This window comes from Aristolochia californica, unplaced genomic scaffold (assembly GCF_029961685.1).
Source record: "Aristolochia californica isolate CCGP_79_NKW_82.1479 unplaced genomic scaffold, dmAriCali1.0.hap1 SCAF_11, whole genome shotgun sequence".
Classification (NCBI taxonomy): Eukaryota; Viridiplantae; Streptophyta; class Magnoliopsida; order Piperales; family Aristolochiaceae; genus Aristolochia; species Aristolochia californica.
This window is the reverse complement of record NW_027181782.1, coordinates 30237572-30256445: the sequence shown is the minus strand read 5'-3', so window position 1 is coordinate 30256445 and position 18874 is coordinate 30237572. Positions and strand designations below refer to the sequence as shown.

General features: G+C 37.8%; 2 protein-coding genes across 3 annotated transcripts; one reads left to right on the top strand and one right to left on the bottom strand.

Annotated features, from left to right (window-relative positions):
* The first annotated feature begins 1123 nt into the window (after positions 1–1123).
* LOC137944596 (protein STRICTOSIDINE SYNTHASE-LIKE 5-like) lies at positions 1124–4307 on the top strand. Of its 2 annotated transcripts, XM_068790284.1 has the most exons (5): positions 1124–1664; positions 2682–2989; positions 3092–3224; positions 3322–3601; positions 4060–4307. In XM_068790284.1, the coding sequence occupies exons 1-4, from the start codon at positions 1251–1253 to the stop codon at positions 3586–3588; spliced, it is 1122 nt and encodes a 373-aa protein (XP_068646385.1). In that variant the 5' UTR covers positions 1124–1250; the 3' UTR covers positions 3589–3601; positions 4060–4307. The 2 variants fall into 2 exon arrangements, with proteins under 2 accessions (XP_068646385.1, XP_068646384.1); XM_068790283.1 differs by lacking the exon at positions 4060–4307 and having other exon boundaries at positions 3322–3791.
* A 2617-nt stretch (positions 4308–6924) lies between these two features.
* Positions 6925–11471, bottom strand: LOC137944485 (metallocarboxypeptidase A-like protein ARB_03789). Its single transcript, XM_068790169.1, has 11 exons — positions 11239–11471; positions 10905–10962; positions 10709–10819; positions 10298–10435; positions 8690–8759; positions 8544–8599; positions 8101–8226; positions 7851–7990; positions 7653–7725; positions 7477–7551; positions 6925–7390 (listed from the first exon to the last, which is right to left on the bottom strand). The coding sequence occupies exons 1-11, from the start codon at positions 11358–11360 to the stop codon at positions 7100–7102; spliced, it is 1260 nt and encodes a 419-aa protein (XP_068646270.1). The 5' UTR covers positions 11361–11471; the 3' UTR covers positions 6925–7099.
* Between the last annotated feature and the right edge of the window lie 7403 nt (positions 11472–18874).

The following is an 18874-nucleotide window of genomic DNA, read 5'->3' as shown; positions in this document are numbered from 1 at the left end:
TGCCAAAAATTTGACAAAATCCCATATATGGATGAGGTCGAGGACGACTGTTGTAAGTTGGAGTACCTAAGTTGGTAGCCATTGGTAGTTTGCCAGGGTTGTTAAGCGACCGACGCAAACCCACATAACCAGTAGGATATTGAAAGGGTGGTCGCCAGTTGTTATTGGACTTTGGTAGGCGCCAAGTGGTATTTGTTCGATTTGTTGGATTTGGTGAGTGGAAGATGTGCATCAGTCTTTATGTTTGCTTGAATGGATGCTTCAAACGACAGAAGTTTCTCATGAAACTCATCAAAGGTGATGGATGTGTTTCGAGCTTGAATAACATGAACAAACGCTTCGTAGTCATCTCTCAGTCCATCCAAGACCTTCTCGGTAAGATCTTCCTCATCCATTGGTTCTCCTAGTATGGCAAACTTATTTGCATGGGATTTAATATATTGAATAAAATTAATGATGTTCATAGTACATTTGGATGAATTTTTTAGAAGATTATTGACTTGTTTGATGCGTCAACAAGATGGTTTGGCGTATGTATTGGCAAGAATAGTTCATGTTTCTCAAGAGGTGGTAGCTCAAGCAATGAATGAGATAATTGTAAGAAATAGAGAGTCAATGAGGGTATTGAGGATCATTTTATCTTGTCGAATCCAAATATTGTAAACTGCATACGAGAGAGGATTGCATCGAGGGTCTTTGATCGACAGGGTTAGGAGACGTCAATGTACCGAGGATATGATACCGAATGTACCGAGGATATGATACCGACGAAGAGAGTTTAAAACTGAAGCAAGAGAGAGAGAGCCGATACAGACGTGTTGGAAAAGAGTACACTTTATCTTGAATCTAAGAAAAGATTGGGAAGTGATCCCAAAACGTAGATAATCTCGCCATCGCTAACGTGTTGTGAAAGAAGACGGGATGAAATCTGTCTCCTCTCAGACTAACAGACAAATATGAGTCTGTCGTGGTAACTGCACACCTCTCAGACTAACAGACAAATATGAGTCTGTCGGGGTAACTGTACACCTCTCAATTCGCCAGCTCCATGAAAAATCTTCCAGGAGCATATTGAATACGAAAGCTGAGATTGTTGCTTTTCCGGAACAGAGTCAAACTCGTGCCATCTGCCTCTTATCTCCTAGATAGTAGAAAACGAATTGCTATTTCAGCCTTGGAAGACGACCCCTATATAATCGGTTCATCTCCACCAAAGAGTTGGTTTAAGAAGAAAAAAATCTGACAAGAGAATGGCAGGCAGAACCTCATCGTCTGCAGGCCTTCCCTTGAGAGCGGTCGGGGCTCTCCTGATGCTAATCGTTGGGCCGGTTGCACTAGCGATTATACTCTTCAGTGCGGAGGGGTTCGACCCAGTTCCGATCCCCGACGGTTTCCAGAGCGAGACAGTGGCTGTGCCGGCACGTAACGACCGGCTGCTTTTGGGATCGGAGAGAGTGGGGGAGGGCCTGTTGCCGGGGCCGGAGGACTTGGCATACGATGCGGAGGCCGGGGTGGTGTACACGGGGTGCACGGACGGCTGGGTGAAGAGGGTCTCCATAGGCGAATCACCGGCGAAGGTGGAAAATTGGGTTTACGTGGGCGGGAGGCCGCTCGGTGTTACCATAGGAGGGGAGGGGCAGCTGGTGGTAGCGGAGCCTTACAAGGTATATCTGATTGTTAGCTCCACTCGGAAAGCTTTCTTTATTGATTGTTTTTTGAGTTTTCCGCATTTAAAAATCAGTGTAGAGAAACTAGTATTAACGTTCCCTAATTATAATTAAGATCCAAAACGAAAGCTTATGCATATTTAGGGAAAATGTCCACAAAATTCCAGAGGAAATATTTTGGATTTGAATGATTACAATTAAATAAAATTTGAGAGACTCTAGTGGCCTCTGTCTAGTAACCCTGTATAAATTGTAAAGGTGTGGTTTGGTTCAACATCTAACATAGTATTGGTTCAACATCTAACATGGTATCAAAGCATATCGATCTTCTACATTTACCATCTTCTAAAAAAAATAATTGTTATCCACTACCTCTCCACCCATAACCCACCCTCCCAAGTTGAACCACCCGGACGATTCACTCTCGATTCCATCCTACTTAGCTCTTTGACAATATTGAGAAGTAAACAAAAACACTCCTTCATAGCACCACTCCCCGACCTCCACATCACTCCCAAAAATGATTTTGTCGTTCTTCCTTCCATCATCCTACAGACTTCCCGTCGACAACGCATCCCTCACGCCTACTAGCCTTTGTCATCGCTTCCACCGTCGGCAACCACCCTTCGTCAACAAACCAACACGGGAGACCCAAGTTTATAGTTTCAGTTGTTACAAGATAAGATTCGCCTTGCCTCTCTAACAAGTGGCATCTTGAGGGGTCAGTGATCAAGATAAGATCCCATACATTTACTCAATTATAAATGTGTGGTTTAGTTCATCTTCTAATGTAGTTTTGGGAAATTATTTTCACAAATACAAAAAAAACCCTGTCTACAAAACTCATTTTTCACAAGAAAATAAGACTTTTTTTCCTGAGGGTAATACACGGAACAATCGCGGATTTGACTGGGATTACTTTGGTATCACATTAAAGAAATTAAACGTATTTCACAATTATCAGCTTTAGTACTAGAGCAAATCTGAAACTAAGGTTTATCTTCTTCCCCCAAGGGACTGTTGAGGGTAACACAAGAAAGAAATGTGGAGTTGTTAACAAATGAAGCCAACGGACTTCCTTTCCGCCTCACCGACGAGGTCGACATTGCTAAAAATGGCGTCATATACTTCACTGATGCGTCCTACAAGTACAGCCTGGATGAATACATTCTGGATACCTTCGGCGGCCGGCCCCATGGCCGTTTGATGAGCTTCGATCCTTCCACCAACCAAACTCGCGTGCTGGTTCGTGATCTCTACTTTGCAAATGGGGTCCAAGTGTCTCCTACTCAGGACTTTGTACTCTTCTGCGAGACCTCCCTGTAAGTGCCCTTTTCCAATAAAAAAACTAGTAGAACAATTAGCTCATGCTGAGATGCGATTCAGGAGACCTGATGTTCTCATTATACGAACGGTTATTTCAGGAGGAGATGCAGGAAGTATCACATCCAAGGGGAGAAGAATGGAACAGTAGAGGATTTTGTAGACAACTTACCAGGGTTGCCTGATAATATTCATTATGATGGGGAGGGCCACTACTGGATTGCACTGTTCTCGGTAAATATGACCCAAGAGTGAAGAGCATTAATGTTTATGTATCTCTTTATATAGCTTCTCTGCCTCTCTGACAAATATTTTCTACTTGTGTCCACAGGGAAGAACATTGTCCGTGTATATAGCGATGAAGTACCCAATTGTGAGGAAACTATTGATCACTTTGTCAAGATATGTGACCCTCCCGGAGTTCACGGACAGCGGCATTATCGGCATCGACATGGACGGCAAGCCTTTTGCCCTCTACAAGGACCATTCCTTGTCTTCGGTCACCAGTGGACTCAAAATAGGGAACTACCTCTACTATGGTTCCCTCACAAAATCTTACATTAGCCGCCTGGATTTGACCAAGCATGCAGCTAAATAGTTGTAGAGAGAATGTGAGTTAGTGGTTTACTGTGTTTTCTGTGTGTTACAAAGAAGAAAAACAAGTTGCAGGAAAGAGTGCCAGTCCTGTTTGCTCTTTTACTTTCTTGAATCATATCTCAGAATGATTGTCACAAATGGAGGAACTCCTATAGCCGTTCCTTGGTAGACCAGACCATTGGTGGTAATTCACTTTTTAAAATATACCTTGGTGGAAAGGCTTCTAGTTTTTATTTGATGGCGTTTAATTCATATTAAGTGATTTTAGTGTTAGTTTTAGCAACACCTGATCAGTTCATTTTCAGCAGAGCTCAATTTTTAAGGGTCTATTATTTCAATCCATATAAGGGTCTTAATGTGAAATCTAGGCTGTTTAAAGATGCAGAATCTGTTGTGACAGAGATGGAAAATTGTGGAATTTCACCTGACAAACATACTTACAGTCTTTTCATTGATGCATATGCTATTGCAGGAGTTGGGAGAGTGCTAGGATTATACTAAAAGAAATGGAAGCAAGTCATATACAGGCCAATTCTTATGTTTTCAGTAGGTTTTGTGCATATGAGTCCATTTATTGGCAGGGATTATCAGAGCAAACTGTAAATGCTTTCTAGACCATGATAGCTGACAGTATAAAACCTAGTACTTCGGTTCTCAACTTGCTGATAAATGCATTTGGTGAGGACGGACGGGACCTTTCGCATTGTGTGCTAAAAAAGATTGAGGATCCTTGTAAAAACAATTCTTATTTATTTCTTGCCTCTGTAGAATGTGAAACCTGATGTTGTTACATATACCACCCTTATGAAGGCTCTAATTCGTGCAGAGAAGTATGAGAAGGTAATTTTTCTCTCGAGTTTGGTTATTGGATATAAAAGAGTGTGTATTGTCCAGCTGAAAATTCCTAGCATAGATGATAAAATTGCCTGTTTATTTAGTTCTATTTGTTTTAATACAGAAAAATCTCCTCCAACCTGGGCAGATTTTCTCTAATAAGAGAATGAGGATGCTCATTCAACCATGTCTTAAAGCCATACTTTGTTGAACTGGAACTACTTGAAATGTTACATTAAATGAACTGTCTTTTGAACAAGATATTATCTGTGTCTTTTAACTCTTAGGCTTCTGTCTGTATCCAGATGAACTTTTTATGTTTCCGTGCTTGTAGTAAGTAGTGATTGTGGAGTTGTATCATGTTCCTGCCATCTGCAAAGAAATGATTTTTGTCTGGTTGCAGTCCAGACAGAAAAGCTAGAGCAATGCTGCATTCTTCATTACATGAAGCAGATTTTTTCTTATACCACAGTAAAATGAAGAAATGTTTTCCAAGATAAAGACTTGATTCAGCAATTTTACATGTTTAAGGTTAGTATTGTTACTATCTACCATACCTCTTTTAATTTTCTTTTTTTTCAAGAAAGAACATAGCTTTTGCACCAGAGGCTCAAGATGATTGTTTCAAGAAAGGGTAAAGCAAATTGAGCCACTGGTTCCAGTTATGACAGCTTTTGGAAAACATAGAACCCAAAAAGGAAATATTATTCCATGTTGTGGACATGCTTTAAAACCAGTAAATAAACTTAAGATGTGTTGCATCTAAGACATTTTAAATCACGAGGGAGTAAGCTTTGTGCATTCTACATTTTCTTGCCATGAAGTTGATGAAAGATTCATTGTTAGAATGGTAAATCTAGCTCTTTCGGGCCGTTTTGTGTGCCACTAGTATTAGAAAGTCATGTCAAACAAACTCTGCCTTGTGAAACTGGACATTCTGTCATAACCTTGTTCTAGCAAGTAATATGAAACCCAAGGTTGACACTCTTGTTCAATAAAACATGTTTTCTACTAACAGGCCTGCATGGTACTTTGTACAGGTTATGTTTAACAATGCCCTCTTGTTCTTAAGTCACAAATTTTGGAACTCCAATGTGTATAGGAGCTCACTTGCTTCAACATATAGATTGATAAATATGGTGTCAGTGACTTTATATGCTTTGGAGGATTTTTCTAATCAGGGGGGAGATTTATCTTGTAGAATATGATCCCAAAAAACCCACTTCTCTTTATAAAGACATGAGGGTGCTAATGACTACACATGTATTTCTTCATCTCTTTCTTGAAATGTCTCAAGAAAAAAAAACAATCTTGTCATTTTCATTGTATGAATGTATATATATATTCTATATGGAGAAGGAAATCAATGGCACAAAATTGTATGAAGCCACATCAGGTACATTGTTGTTGATGGCTTTCATTTCTAGATCACTGAACTTACAGATTCTCAAGCAGTGTTCTTGTCTAGATGCAGTACTCATGGAACCCTTTTTTTCATTTCTCATTGAAAAGTGACAACCATGCAAGATGCTAGTAATTGGCCTCATGGAACAACTGAGCCCTCTAGCCAAGCTTGTTCTTTGAATAAATGAATAAAGAATAAAGAAAGAAAGAACATTATTAGAACATTTGTCCCCGATTATTTTTTTCTTTTTAGAATTCAAATAATTGCATGAATGGACACTTTAAAATGGATTTATCCGAAACTGAGTTAGAAATTTGTTGTTTTACACTAGGATTATGGGTTTTTAATTTGTAAACCTAAAACAAAACTGGGTTGCCAATTAAAACTTCATGTCTTGTTGAAGAGAATATATGAAAAAATTTTACATGACTCTCACTATAAGAAGTCTCACAGAGCTAGAATTAATATGGTGGAATCTTACAAGAGTCTCATAAAAGGTGGTTTCATAGAAGAGTCTCAGTTTAAAGGTGTTTTAGTTATATTACTCTTCAATTTATGTTCAGTTATTTAATTATGTTAGGATTTATCTTTAAGTGTTAGACTTTGGGTGTAATTGGGACAAAAGTAGTTTAATTGTAATTGGACTCTACTGTTTTCCTCTATCATAAATAGATATTCATGTACTGAAATTATATCAAGTCAATGAAATTTTTCTCTTGTTCAGAAATTCAACATCTTATGTATTTTTTAAAGAGCCAAATTTATATTTTTAAAACCCGAATAAACACTGATCAGCTTCAGGAAAAAAAACATACAAATATTGGACCTCTCAATAGCATTCCGCCTGTTTAGACTATGCCCTGGTTTAACTACTGAGTATCACATACCTGTTATGTAGATGAAGACTTCATTATTCACTATGTACCTCGTTTGAGCTTCTGACACATCTTTACAAACTCTTACTATGGCCTTGAAGTGGATACCTTCAGTAAAAACAATCGTGAGAAAGCCTAGAGCACGTCGACATGATGGAATTGTCCATGGCTTATCGTTTGCAAATTTAATGTTTTGAAACGGAATTGTTCTTCCTGTGAGATGAGTCAAAACTGTTTGGTACTGAATCATTGGCCTTCTGTCAGATTACAAACAGAATGTACATGATTGTTGTCTCTGCCTGAAAGAATTGAATATTTTCTCTGGCTCCTGTTTTCCCTTTGTAGCAGCAGACAAAAAGCTAAAAACATGGATGGGACAATATTTCGCATCCATGGCTTTACTTGACTGTCATATATTTGCTCTTTGAAATCCTTGAACAGAACATGAATAACAACAACGACGAGGACAACAAAAAGAGCCTGAAATAAGTCCTCAGATCTTGCATTCCAAAGTCAAGCATTTCATTACTGCTGCCTTTCCTTCTTCCCTTAAATTTGCTGTCTGTATAATTGTTCATAGATACCAACCTGCTCTGGTTGAAATGAACTTGAGAATGTATTTTTTCTAGCCAGTTCGGACCAATCTCAAAGATCATGAAGAATGCTCCACTCCAGTCGTTTAGTACTCTCTGGAAGATAAATGACCATAAATAATATCAATTTCCATTAAAAAAAAATAAGATAAGCTTTGCCAACCTACCATAAGGTTACTTACATTATAAGTGTCAACATCAATGGGATTGAACATTTGAAAGCAATCTTTGGATGATGCCTTCAAGTCTCCATAAATCTGTCAACATACATAAGATAATCTCGATGTACCCAGAAAATGAAAAAGAAGAAGTGGGTTAATGAAAAGAGAAATTATTAGCAGTTCTCATAGTCACTGACCTCAAATGTGAAAGCCAATGGAATATTCACAACATCATACATGTAGTCCGTTGAAGTCCCATGCGCCAAATAACTGAAACAGAGGTTATCCACGATTCAGACTCTTAGACTCAAATTTTCTTTTGTATTAATTTTATCTATTCATTAGTTTGTGTTTCTCAATCCCATGGATTAAAATCATTCTGTGACGGAACAAACCCTACAGAACCACCCCCGGAACCAACTAGACATCTGTCATGACAGTGATGATGGTTGAGTTCTCCCAGCATCGATCTCATTACATCTGTTGCCAATCCATTTGGTGTTGTATTTCGGTGGTCATACGGCATGAATAAAGCCTGGCAAAGAAAGGGTTGAATGGACCTTGAGGTTTGCTTGTATACATTCTTTTCCTCACCTCCAACCTCAAGAACAGCATGAAACTAATTGTTTTAACAACAAAATTTACCTCCATTCCCGAATGTACATTCACCCATACATGTGGGCTGAAAGATTTCGAGAGTTTGCGCATTATTTGAGTCTCAGGCTCACTAAATGGAGCAGTTCCAGGATTTTCCTCGTATGGGTCAAAATCCTACAAAAGAGATTAGTAAGAAAATAGGAACAGAAGAAACAGAAATGCAGCAAATTTCATACCTCTCTTACTTTTTACCAGAGCCCAAAGTTATAAAAACACAAACCAGAGAGGAAGAGAGATATACCACAAATAAGTAAAACAAAATAAAAATGATAAGAAAAAAGTGTGCCCAAAGTTTTACTCCCAATTTTTCTTTTCAGAATGTAATATGCCATCTAAGTAAAAACGGTTAAATCTTGTAGAAGAAAGACTACAACTGAAGCTCCAAGAAGAACATATAATATAATTCATATGACAAAAATAGCTGACCAGACCTTCTCCTTTTTCCCCCAGTCAACGCTCCAGTTTCGATTGAGATCAACTCCCCTTCCTGCCAAATAATGCAAACTTCAGTACTATAACATATACACCTAAAATTATAAGATAACATTCTGATCAATCAGGATAAATACTGTACGACCATTCCTCCTCTCACAAAGATCTCCTGCTTCAACCAATTTGCGACCATTCAAGTTTTCCATTGGCACCACCTATCAAATTGAAACTAATGTTAGTCTGGAGACACATTAGTTAACACACCAGATACATAGATAAGCTGATGTTTTACATGTGCAATGAGACGCTTAGAAATGGATTGAGGCAAGAGACATCTTTAATTACTAAAAGTTCAAGATTTCTTAAGTCTCAGTATGGACTTCCCAAATTCATATTTTCAAAGCTACCGAATTCTTTGGAGTGATCTCAATTGCTAGAACAAACAAGAATAGTATGCACTCTAGAAAGGTTATCTGAACATAGAAGTTGAATCAAATGAACCGTAACCAAACAAAAAGAGAAGGGGGGAGATATTAAAAAAAAAATCAAACAAAAAAAAAGGCCTTTCACACACAAATATGTTTTAAATTTTAATGTCAGATGGTTTTTCAATTGTTGATGCATTAGTAGCATCCAACAAAGATTACAGTCCCTCTTCAGTTTCTATTTTCAAGAAGTGAGACAATTTTTACTGTGTATAATCATTTAAAGGATGCTGATAGAAGCTCTTGACAACCCCAGAGCTGAACATAGAAGTTGAAGTAAAAGAACTGTAACCAATCAACAAGAGAAAAGGAAAAAAAACTTAAAAAATAAATAAATAAATAAATAAAATTCACTCCCAAATATGTTTAAAATTTAATGACAGATGATTTTTCAATTGTTGATGCACTAGTAGTATTCAATGAGATTACAGCACTCTTCAGCATCTATTTTCAAGAGGGAGACAATCATTACTATATGTACTAGTTTAAAAGGTGCAAACCAAAGCTCTTGACTACCAGAAAGTTCTAGTGACTTTAGCCACAGGACCAAAGAAAAAGGTTGTACTTTTCTCTGACTAAACAATTATTTCAGTGAGGTAAACTTGATGCAAGAATTGCATGCATTAGATGAGTAAGCATTAAAGCAACTCATATACGTTCGCCAGTTGCTAGCTAGCAGCTGGTTCTGAGCCCAGATAAAGGAAGGTTATATCGTGCATGTTAACAGACACCACAAAATATTAAACTAGGGTTCATGAGCCATCCAACATAGTAGGAACACAGTTCATGGGTTTACTATATTCACTAAAAAGCCAAGTTATAAGATATACACTTCAAGGTCATTGGATGATTGGTTTTATTAGCTTAACTCATGAAAAAAAAAAGTTTTAAAGTCAAATTAATAATGCTTTCACAATGAACAAGGTGATAAATAACTGAGATTATATCCATTTCTACCAAAACATTTAAATTATAGGACATCTTGTTCCAGTAAGACTTAAGGAAGAAGTGGCCTGTTGAAGCAGTTTGCTTTGAGATGTAATCTCTCCTTCACCATTCTTATTCAAATGAGTACCAGTTTCAATAAAAGATTAAAACGGGAAGGAGGGTAAGGGATTGAGCAGGCATGCAAGCATACAAAGCGGACCACATGAAAGGACATTGCTCAAACAATGGCCATCGACCACACTATGGGTTCACAAAATTTAAGTTCTATAACTATCTACTTTAAAAAAAAAAAAAGTACTGAAAAAACAATACCCACTTACTTTTATCACAAAATTGTCTAACATAGCATTTAATGAATTTGGACTGATATTGTGGAGACGTTGCTCTCCACTTATAATGGTCAAAAGCCGAAATGCAACTTCAGAAGTAATAAGTTCCCTTCCATGCTGTCCAAAAGTCTGGAAGACAAGGAATTTTCTGTCAAGAAAACCAGCAAGGATCCAGCAATTCTATCAGTTATTAACTATGCAATTATGTTTCTGTAAATTAAAATAAACCACAATTCCTTCTACTTCACTGAGCAGGATTCTTGACATAATTATCCTATGAGCAGCTAACCTTGAAGAAATAAAAGTCATTGTGCCAGTCAATTAATTAATTTTCTTATTATTTTCATTTTTTTTCCACAACCTTTATTATGAAAACTAGAAGATGCAGATTAGCTGACTTACAAGAAGGATTCGAAACTTTGAACTCTCTTCGATCTCTTTCTGCACGTGACTGTACGTGACTACCAAAATTTCCGCCGAGTAGCCTTTGTTTTGAGCTCTGATCTTCTCCGTCTGTATTGTTTCATCGGCGTTCTCGTGAGAACGAAGCTAGAATATCTAAGAATTCTGTAATGATAAAACAAGTGAGAAAACTCACGCTCAACCGATCTGGGTGGCGACCCACCAAAGCTATGACTTGTTCCAGCAGAGAATCGCTGCAAATTCCCCAAATCCACAAATAAGAAACAATAAATACTTAGAAATAATTACTGCCAGTATGTGATTGATTCCAGTTTTTTAGTCATCAGAAAATAAAATTTCGAATTTAAATGCAAACGTCACAGTTTGACAAATGCACCCGAACTCAAACATAGAATCCATGAAATCGCTTAATCATTGATTCGCCGAAAACGAACGGGGTGCCTCTATCGCAATTGAATAGTTGGAAATTAAGATCCAGCCAACATAAGAACAGGGAACAAAATATTTACCTTGAGCGGTATAGATCGTGATTGATCGGTGTGAGCAAAGATCCAGAGACATTTCTCCCATTGACGACTGAAGAGAGCTGCACAAGGAAAAAGAAGAAAGAGAGAGAAAGAAGAGAACCCATTTCCAGAGCTCTCTTTTCCTTCTTCCTACTTTCTTAGCTGTTTTCGGCTAAAAATCAAATCCAATTTCCTTCTTATGTCTCATCGGAGATGCCCATTCTTTCAACGTCCAAACTAACGAGATCGTGTCGATGCTTCAAGCTCCAACCATCACCAACAGCGCCTCAAGATGCAACATACCAGAACATACACAGAAGCCTCGTGTATATAAGTTGGTCGACCGCCAGCTCTCCATAGACCATGTGGCCTTCGCCTGGTCGGACAGAAGTGAATCACCGACCGGAACGGCTGGTTCTAGCCATTGTCTTATCCGGTTCATATGGAACAAAAAATCGTTTTTTAATTAAAAAAAAAAAGCAAACCCGGTCAATTGATTTAATTTTTACATAAGAAAGAACGATTTTTTATTGGAAAAAATGCTAAATACACCTAGACATCATAGGTAAAAACTTTTGAATGTTAGATCTTAATTGAATTTCTAATTATCCTCATGAAATTCATTGAATAAATGTAAACAGAAGCCCAAAAATCATATTCGGTGTAGAAATCATTGTGTTCTATTTGTTGCTTCTGTTTGGCACTTTCGTTCTCTGATCACTCTAATACAATGGTGTATTTTTGAAGGGGTGATTGAGTAACCAAGATAGGTGACCAAAACAGTAGATCACTTTAGCCAAAGCTCCATCAAGCTTTGTTATCGAGGGAGTTGTAACTGAGGTTATCAAGGGGTAGTTACAACTGCTAAAAGAAGATGAGACCAAACTGTTTCTCATAGAGAAATGGATAACATTCTCCTATTTGGTCCATACTTTTAATATAATCTTAAACCCATCGATAATCTGCATTTAAGTAATAAACACATGAATCATGACAATAGGTCGTATTACCTTCCATGTATTACAATGTATTTATTTCTTATAATTTATGAATAAACCCTATGTTCATTCTTAGTCCAACATAAATGAATTTTCTCAAAATTAAGGTGTACATAAATATGAGAAAAATATCACAATAATTAAGAATTTCACTAAAATAACATTGTTTATACAATGAAAAATTACATAATGGAACCAAGTTTCATATTCACGACATGATCCTTGAATTTAAACGGTGGCATGCCCTTAGTCAAACGATCAACTATCATTAATTCAATGCTTACGTGCTCAATGACCACTTTCTTTTCTTTAACACATTTCTTATGGCCAAATACTTTATGTCGATGTGTTTACTTCGATTTCCTCTATTGGTGTTCATGGTCATAAAAACAGTAGTTGAATTGTCGCAATACATTATCAATGGCCTAGAGATAAAATCCATAATTCTAAGGCTAGAAATGAAAGTCTTAAGCCATGCGCCATGTGAAGTAGCCTCAAAACAAGAAACTAACTCGGCTTTCTTAGTGAACGTGGCAGTCAATGTCTGTTTAGCACTCCTCCATGATATAACTCCATTAGCCATCAAGAAAATGTATCCTGATGTTGATTTGCATGAATCAATATAACTAACAGAGTCAAAATTTGAGTTGCCAATTACTTCTAGATTATCCGTCCGTTTATACATCAGCATGTCGTCTTTGGTTCCTAGATGGTACCTCATTACTTTATTTGCAGTTCTCCAGTGGTCTAACCCTAGATTACTCTGATACCGTCCCAACATTCCTACATAAAATGCAATGTCAATTCTTATGCAGACTTGAACATACATTAGGCTTTCGACTGCAAAAGCATATGGAATGTCCTTCATTTGTTCCCTTTCATGGTCGTTCTTTGGGCATTGCTTCAAATTGAACCTATCACCCTTCACAATGGGGGCTACACTTGGTGAACAATCCTTCATCCAAAATCTCTCTAAAACTTTATTCATACGGGTTTCCTAAGATTGACCTAAGATACCTTGAAATTTGTCTCTATGAATCTTAATGCCAATGACATAAGATGTCTCACCCATATCCTTCTTATCAAAAATTTTAGAGAGAAATTGTTTTACCTCATGCAGGAAACCTTTATCATTGGTTGCTAGCAAAATGTCATCCACATATAAAAAAAGAAAGCAGATTTTACTTCCACTAACCTTCTTGTATATAAATTGATCCATAATATTTTCTACAAAACCGAATGAAGAAATTATATTATGGAATTTTAAATACCATTGGCGGGATGTTTATTTTAATCCATATATGGATTTCTTGAACTTGCAAACCAATTGTTCACCATCATTAGAGGGGAATCCTTTAGGTTGTTTTATGTAAACTTTCTCCTCTAGATCTCCATTGAGAAATGTCGTTTTCACATCCATTTGTTACAATTGTAAGTCAAAATGGGCTACTAATGCCAAAATTATGCACGAGGAATCTTTCTTAGATACAGGAGAAAAAGTCCCGATGTAATTGATTCCTTCTTTCTTAGTGAATCCCTCAACAACAAATTTTGCCTTGTATCTCTCAATGTTGCCTAATGATTCTTTCTTTGTCTTAAATACCCATTTACATCCAATGATTTTAACTCTATTAGGCAACTCAACAAGATCCCAAAATTCGTTACTCTTCATAGAATTCATCTCTTCCTTCATGGCATTGTACCATAATTTTGAGTCTTTGCAACTCATGGCTTGTGAAAAGAACTTGTGATCATTTTCGGCTCCAATGTTGTAGTCAAATTCTTGCAAATACACATCATAGTCATCAGGAATTGAGGATCTCTTTGTTCCAGTAGATCTTTTTAATATTGTACCATCATATTCTTGAGAAGTATGTGGTTCATCTAGTTGTTCAAAAGTTCTTGGTAACCCTTGAACTACTTGATCTACTAAAATGTCGTCAACAGCTTGTGGAACTTCAATGATTGGTTGTTCAACATCAGTTTATACTTGAGGGGTGCTGTAAACAGTAACCAATCTATCATTTGAAGTGGAAGGTTGAGATTCTGTATGCTCCTTCTCAAAAACTATGTTTCGAGTTTGATTGCTCCCACTGATCAAGTCATTTTCAAGAAACTTTGCATTTCTTGATTCCACAATCCTAGTGCTGTGAGATTGACAGTAAAATTTGTAACCTTTAGACCTTTCAGCATATCCAATGAAAGACCCACTTATGGTCCTTGGGTCCATATTTTTCTCTTGTGGATTATAAATTCTCACTTCAAACGGGCATCTCCAAACGTGCATATGTCGCAGCTCGGTTTCCAACCTTTAATTAATTCAAATGACATTTTTGGAACAACCTTGGTTGGAACTCGGTTTAATATATGATAGAGATAGAGATAAACATAGTGATAGAGATAAAAACAACTAGTGTTTGAATTACAGATGGACTCAGATTGTAGAGTCCTAATCACCTATAATCTCTCTGTGTAATTCTATAAATAGTTTACACCTGATTAATAATAATCACGACAATATTATTATTCATTCCAATATTCTATATGGTGTCAGAGCTTCTGATTTATTAATAAGAACCAATCTACCGTTGCTGGAAATCCTTATTGGAAGCAGCCTCCATAGCTGCAGCCCACTATCGCCGCCCATACCTGGTATCTTCTCTACCATTTCTCCGTGCAATCTTATCAAAGGTATTTTTGAAAAAAAAAAAACTTTCGTTATCGTCCTCTCTGCCGTCAACTCCCTCGCCAGAGCCACACGTCGTAGCCGCTATCAGAGTGGTTTCGTCCACTCTTGTAGGCAGTAGCTTTCCGCACCTAACAGATTGGTCTTTTGGGTGTATTGGCTAGCCGCTGTCATAGTATTAGAGCAAGGCACGCCACATCCAACGTTCAAATGGATAGGGTGGGTGGGTGTCATAGTGGTTCCGTCCACTCTTGTAGCCAGAAGTTTTCCGTACCTAAAAGATTGGTCTTTTGGGTATATTGGCTAGCTGTTGTCAGTCGCAAGCCATTCCCGCACGCCACCGAATGCCGCTACAGCGACCCAGTGATATTTTCTTCTCGATTTTTTTCTTGTCGCCGTCGTTCGCCCCGACGGCCACAGTGCCAACCGTCCAGAGTTCCCCGCTCTTCTTCTTTCTTCTCTCGTCGCCGATTTACCGCCGAAATTGATCGACCCCGCAACTGCCTGCCGCTCGGCCCAATGGCCACAGCGCCGACCGCCCCCAGCCTACCACCCAGAGTTCCCCCCACCCCCCCTTTCGAACCTCATCTCTCGATGCTATCTCCAAAAATCACTCTCCAGTCGCCCGACGTCCTCATCGCCCCCTACTGCCTGACGCCGTCGCCATCCGCTCTACTAGCAACCACCCAACCGACGCAACACAGAACCCCCCACTCTTCCTTCTCTCCTCTCTCGTCGCCGATTTACCGCTGAAATTAGTCGACCCCACTGCCACCTGCCACCGTTCACCTCTCCTGTGCACCCCCCCCCCCCTCTGCCCGTCTCGATAGCACGAGACGACCTAAGTTGAGGGGGGAAAATTAACACTCAATCAAGAACTTCTTCATCCTATCTGAACGATGTGATTTCATCCGCCCCAATCACTGCCTTTCTACTAGACAATTCAATTTCATCCACACCAATCGCCTCCAACGAGATCTACTTTCATGAACTGAAACACGAGTTCAAGTAGATGAACCAAGATTTTGGTGAGAATCCTGATTCATCCACTTTAGGGCGAGTTCAAGTAACTCACCGACTCGCGAAATCTCTCCCAAAGGCCACTCGTGAAACCTCTCAGCACCCTCTTAAGTAATAAAGCTGAAGTTCATCTGTCCACAATGAAGTGGAATGAATTGCCCCTGTATTACTTAGTTCATTAAATAACATCGTTAGTGTAAAATGAATTGAAGTTAAATTACATCACTTCATTCTGTTAGGCAAAAATCGGGGAATTTGGTTTCCCACCTATTTTGCGAATCAACCAACTCGTTCCCCTCCCCCCCCCCCCCCCCCCCCCCCCCCCCCCCGCGATCCTTTGGCCAAACTCTCCCTCCCTCCCTCTCGTCGGCCTTCCTCCCTCTCCTCTCCCTCTCATCCTCCGTCACAGAGTACGGTAGGCTCTCTCTCGGCCAAAATGCTCCATAATGAACCGAATTAATAATAAGTGAGAGCGAGAGGGAGATAGGAGAGCGACAACGCTAAGAGGAGAGCGAGATCTACTTTCATGAACTGAGACATGAGTTCAAGTAGATGAACCAAGATTTCGATGAGAATCCTGATTCATCCACTTTAGGGCGAGTTCAAGTAACTCACCGGCTTGCGAAAATCTCTCCCGAAGGCTACTCGTGAAAGCTCTCGGCACCCTCTTAAGTAATAAAGTTGAAGTTCATCTCCTGCGTCAAGTTGACTAAACCCAAGGGGGGGGGGGGGGGGGGGGGGGGTTAGTCCACAATGAAGTGGAATGAATTGCCCCCGTATTACTTAGTTCATTAAATAACATCGTTAGTGTAATATGAATTGAATTAAAGTTAAATTACATCACTTCATTCTGTCAGGCAAAAATTGGGGAATTTGGTTTTCCACCTATTTTACGAATCAACCAATGGAATCACGGGTGGCTCCTCTACCCCCCCCCCCCCATCGTCGTTGCCCACTGGCCTGTCGCTGAGGAAGACGATAATTTATTTATCGTAATAAGAATAATAATTTAAATATTTTATTTATAAAATAATTTTTTTATTTATTAAGTATATTCATTTTGTAATTATTGTATTAAATTAGTGATTTAATAGTCATAATTAAAATATTGTTAAAGTAAACATTTGGTAAATTATTTTGGTTTAATTATCACATTGCTATAATGAATTAAACCAATGGTTTCAAATTTTGTGACAATATATAATTAATTAATAATACATAAAAATATATATTATGTTATTGATAAAATAATATATTTATTTATTTATTATATTTTTATTACTGTATTAAATTATTTATTTTTAATGTTAAAATATATCTTATGATATTAAAAAATCATTTATTTATTTATTATATTCGATTTAGTTATTTTTGTTGTTTATTTTTAATAATTTATTCTAGTCACACGTAATTATTATATTAATTTATAATAAACTGTAATCATTAAGTAATATAATATAACCTTTCATTAATTAGTTTATTAATATATTTTAATATTATACATTAAATCACTTATAAGTGTAGTAACCATGTTTATTTTGGTTAATTATCTGTTTAGGTATATCTTCTATTTAAGCATATTATTAAAGGTTACTCATTCTCTTGTTTATATCATACTTTTTATTTGGGGGCACTAAAACTGGAATTTATTTTCTAGTGCACTTGAACTCGTCTACACTAACACTCAAGGATGAGTTGAAGTTGAATCAATTCATTTAAGTTCAATTCAGAAAATTTTCACTTAAATTCAAGTTAATTGTGAACACACTTTGACTCCGGATGTGTTAGTGCACGCACAGGGTCCACTTGGGGGGGGGGGGGGCGGGGGGTGGTTAGTCAACAAACTGGAAATTTGATCTTCATCTCATGCATCTACATGATCTTCATCTTCGAAATGGGTGTTAGTATGGACAAGTTCATGTTCGGAATCTTCGAAATAGAGTGTTAGTGTAGACAACTTCATCTTCATCTTCATCTTCGAAATTTAAAATCATTGATTTTATTAATTATAAAAATGAGTTAATTAAACCAAGTGTTTGAGTTAACAATATTTTAATTACCACTATTAAATCACTAATACAATAGAGTAAATAAAAAATAATATGATTAATGAATTAAAAAGTATTATATTAATAACATAAGATAGATTTTTCACATGGTATTAATTAATAATATATTTTCACAAAATTAAAAGTAATTAATTAATCAAATGCATACTTTAATTATATTTTATTTACCAGAGACTTAAATATGAAGTTTAATATAGTAATAAAATTGATATAGTGCTGGGTTGCTGGGTTGCGTCAAGAGCTGAACCGGCGCCACATTAATTTTTTCCTAATTTAGGAAAATCAAATTTTCCAACATTGTCTTCTTCCCAAGGTGCCGAAAAACCAGAGATCACGATGAACAGAGAAAATCAATCCAGGCAGCTAATTAAGCTCCAACCGAATTTACAGAGTAGATCTATACGACTTGTCCTCAAGCTCGCAAGTAGGGTTTGTATGCCGACGTCTCCACCTGTGCCCAAGTAGCATCCGCGATAGCTATGTCCAAAACTGGAGTTTATTTTTATTTATTTTTTATTTTTTATTTTTAGTTGGCCCAGTCCGAGTTGGCTTCGGTTGACTCGGTTCAATAAGCCCGGTCCGATGCGCGACTCAGCGTACTGCGTTGATTAAATTTTCCTAACTTAGGAAAACTGTAATCAGAAGCCTTCTTCCTCCTTCTGCGAATTTTTTTTGACGGGTCGTTTGACGCTGTCCTGCCGGGACGGAGGTTGAGCAGAAATGTCGCTGACAGAGTCTCTTGCTTCTTCGGTGGCGAATTGCAGCCCATTGGAGCTTCGCCTCGTGGAGAGTTTCCGAGACAGATGGCTCTAGGAAATCTGTTAATCTCTGTTTCTCATCCCCCCTGAATAGAGAACCTTTACGGA

Bases quoted from the DNA above. Each gene is read 5' to 3' on its own strand.
- LOC137944596 (XM_068790284.1), top strand. From the start codon at position 1,251: ATGGCAGGCAGAACCTCATCGTCTGCAGGCCTTCCCTTGAGAGCGGTC. The intron at 2,990-3,091 runs GTAAGTGCCCTT...CGGTTATTTCAG, and splicing joins CTCTTCTGCGAGACCTCCCT to GAGGAGATGCAGGAAGTATC. The intron at 3,225-3,321 runs GTAAATATGACC...TTGTGTCCACAG, and splicing joins ACTGGATTGCACTGTTCTCG to GGAAGAACATTGTCCGTGTA.
- LOC137944485 (XM_068790169.1), bottom strand. From the start codon at position 11,360: ATGGGTTCTCTTCTTTCTCTCTCTTTCTTCTTTTTCCTTGTGCAGCTC. The intron at 10,436-10,708 runs GTAAGTCAGCTA...CTTGTCTTCCAG, and splicing joins CAAAGTTTCGAATCCTTCTT to ACTTTTGGACAGCATGGAAG. The intron at 8,600-8,689 runs GTCGTACAGTAT...ATTATTTGGCAG, and splicing joins TCTTTGTGAGAGGAGGAATG to GAAGGGGAGTTGATCTCAAT.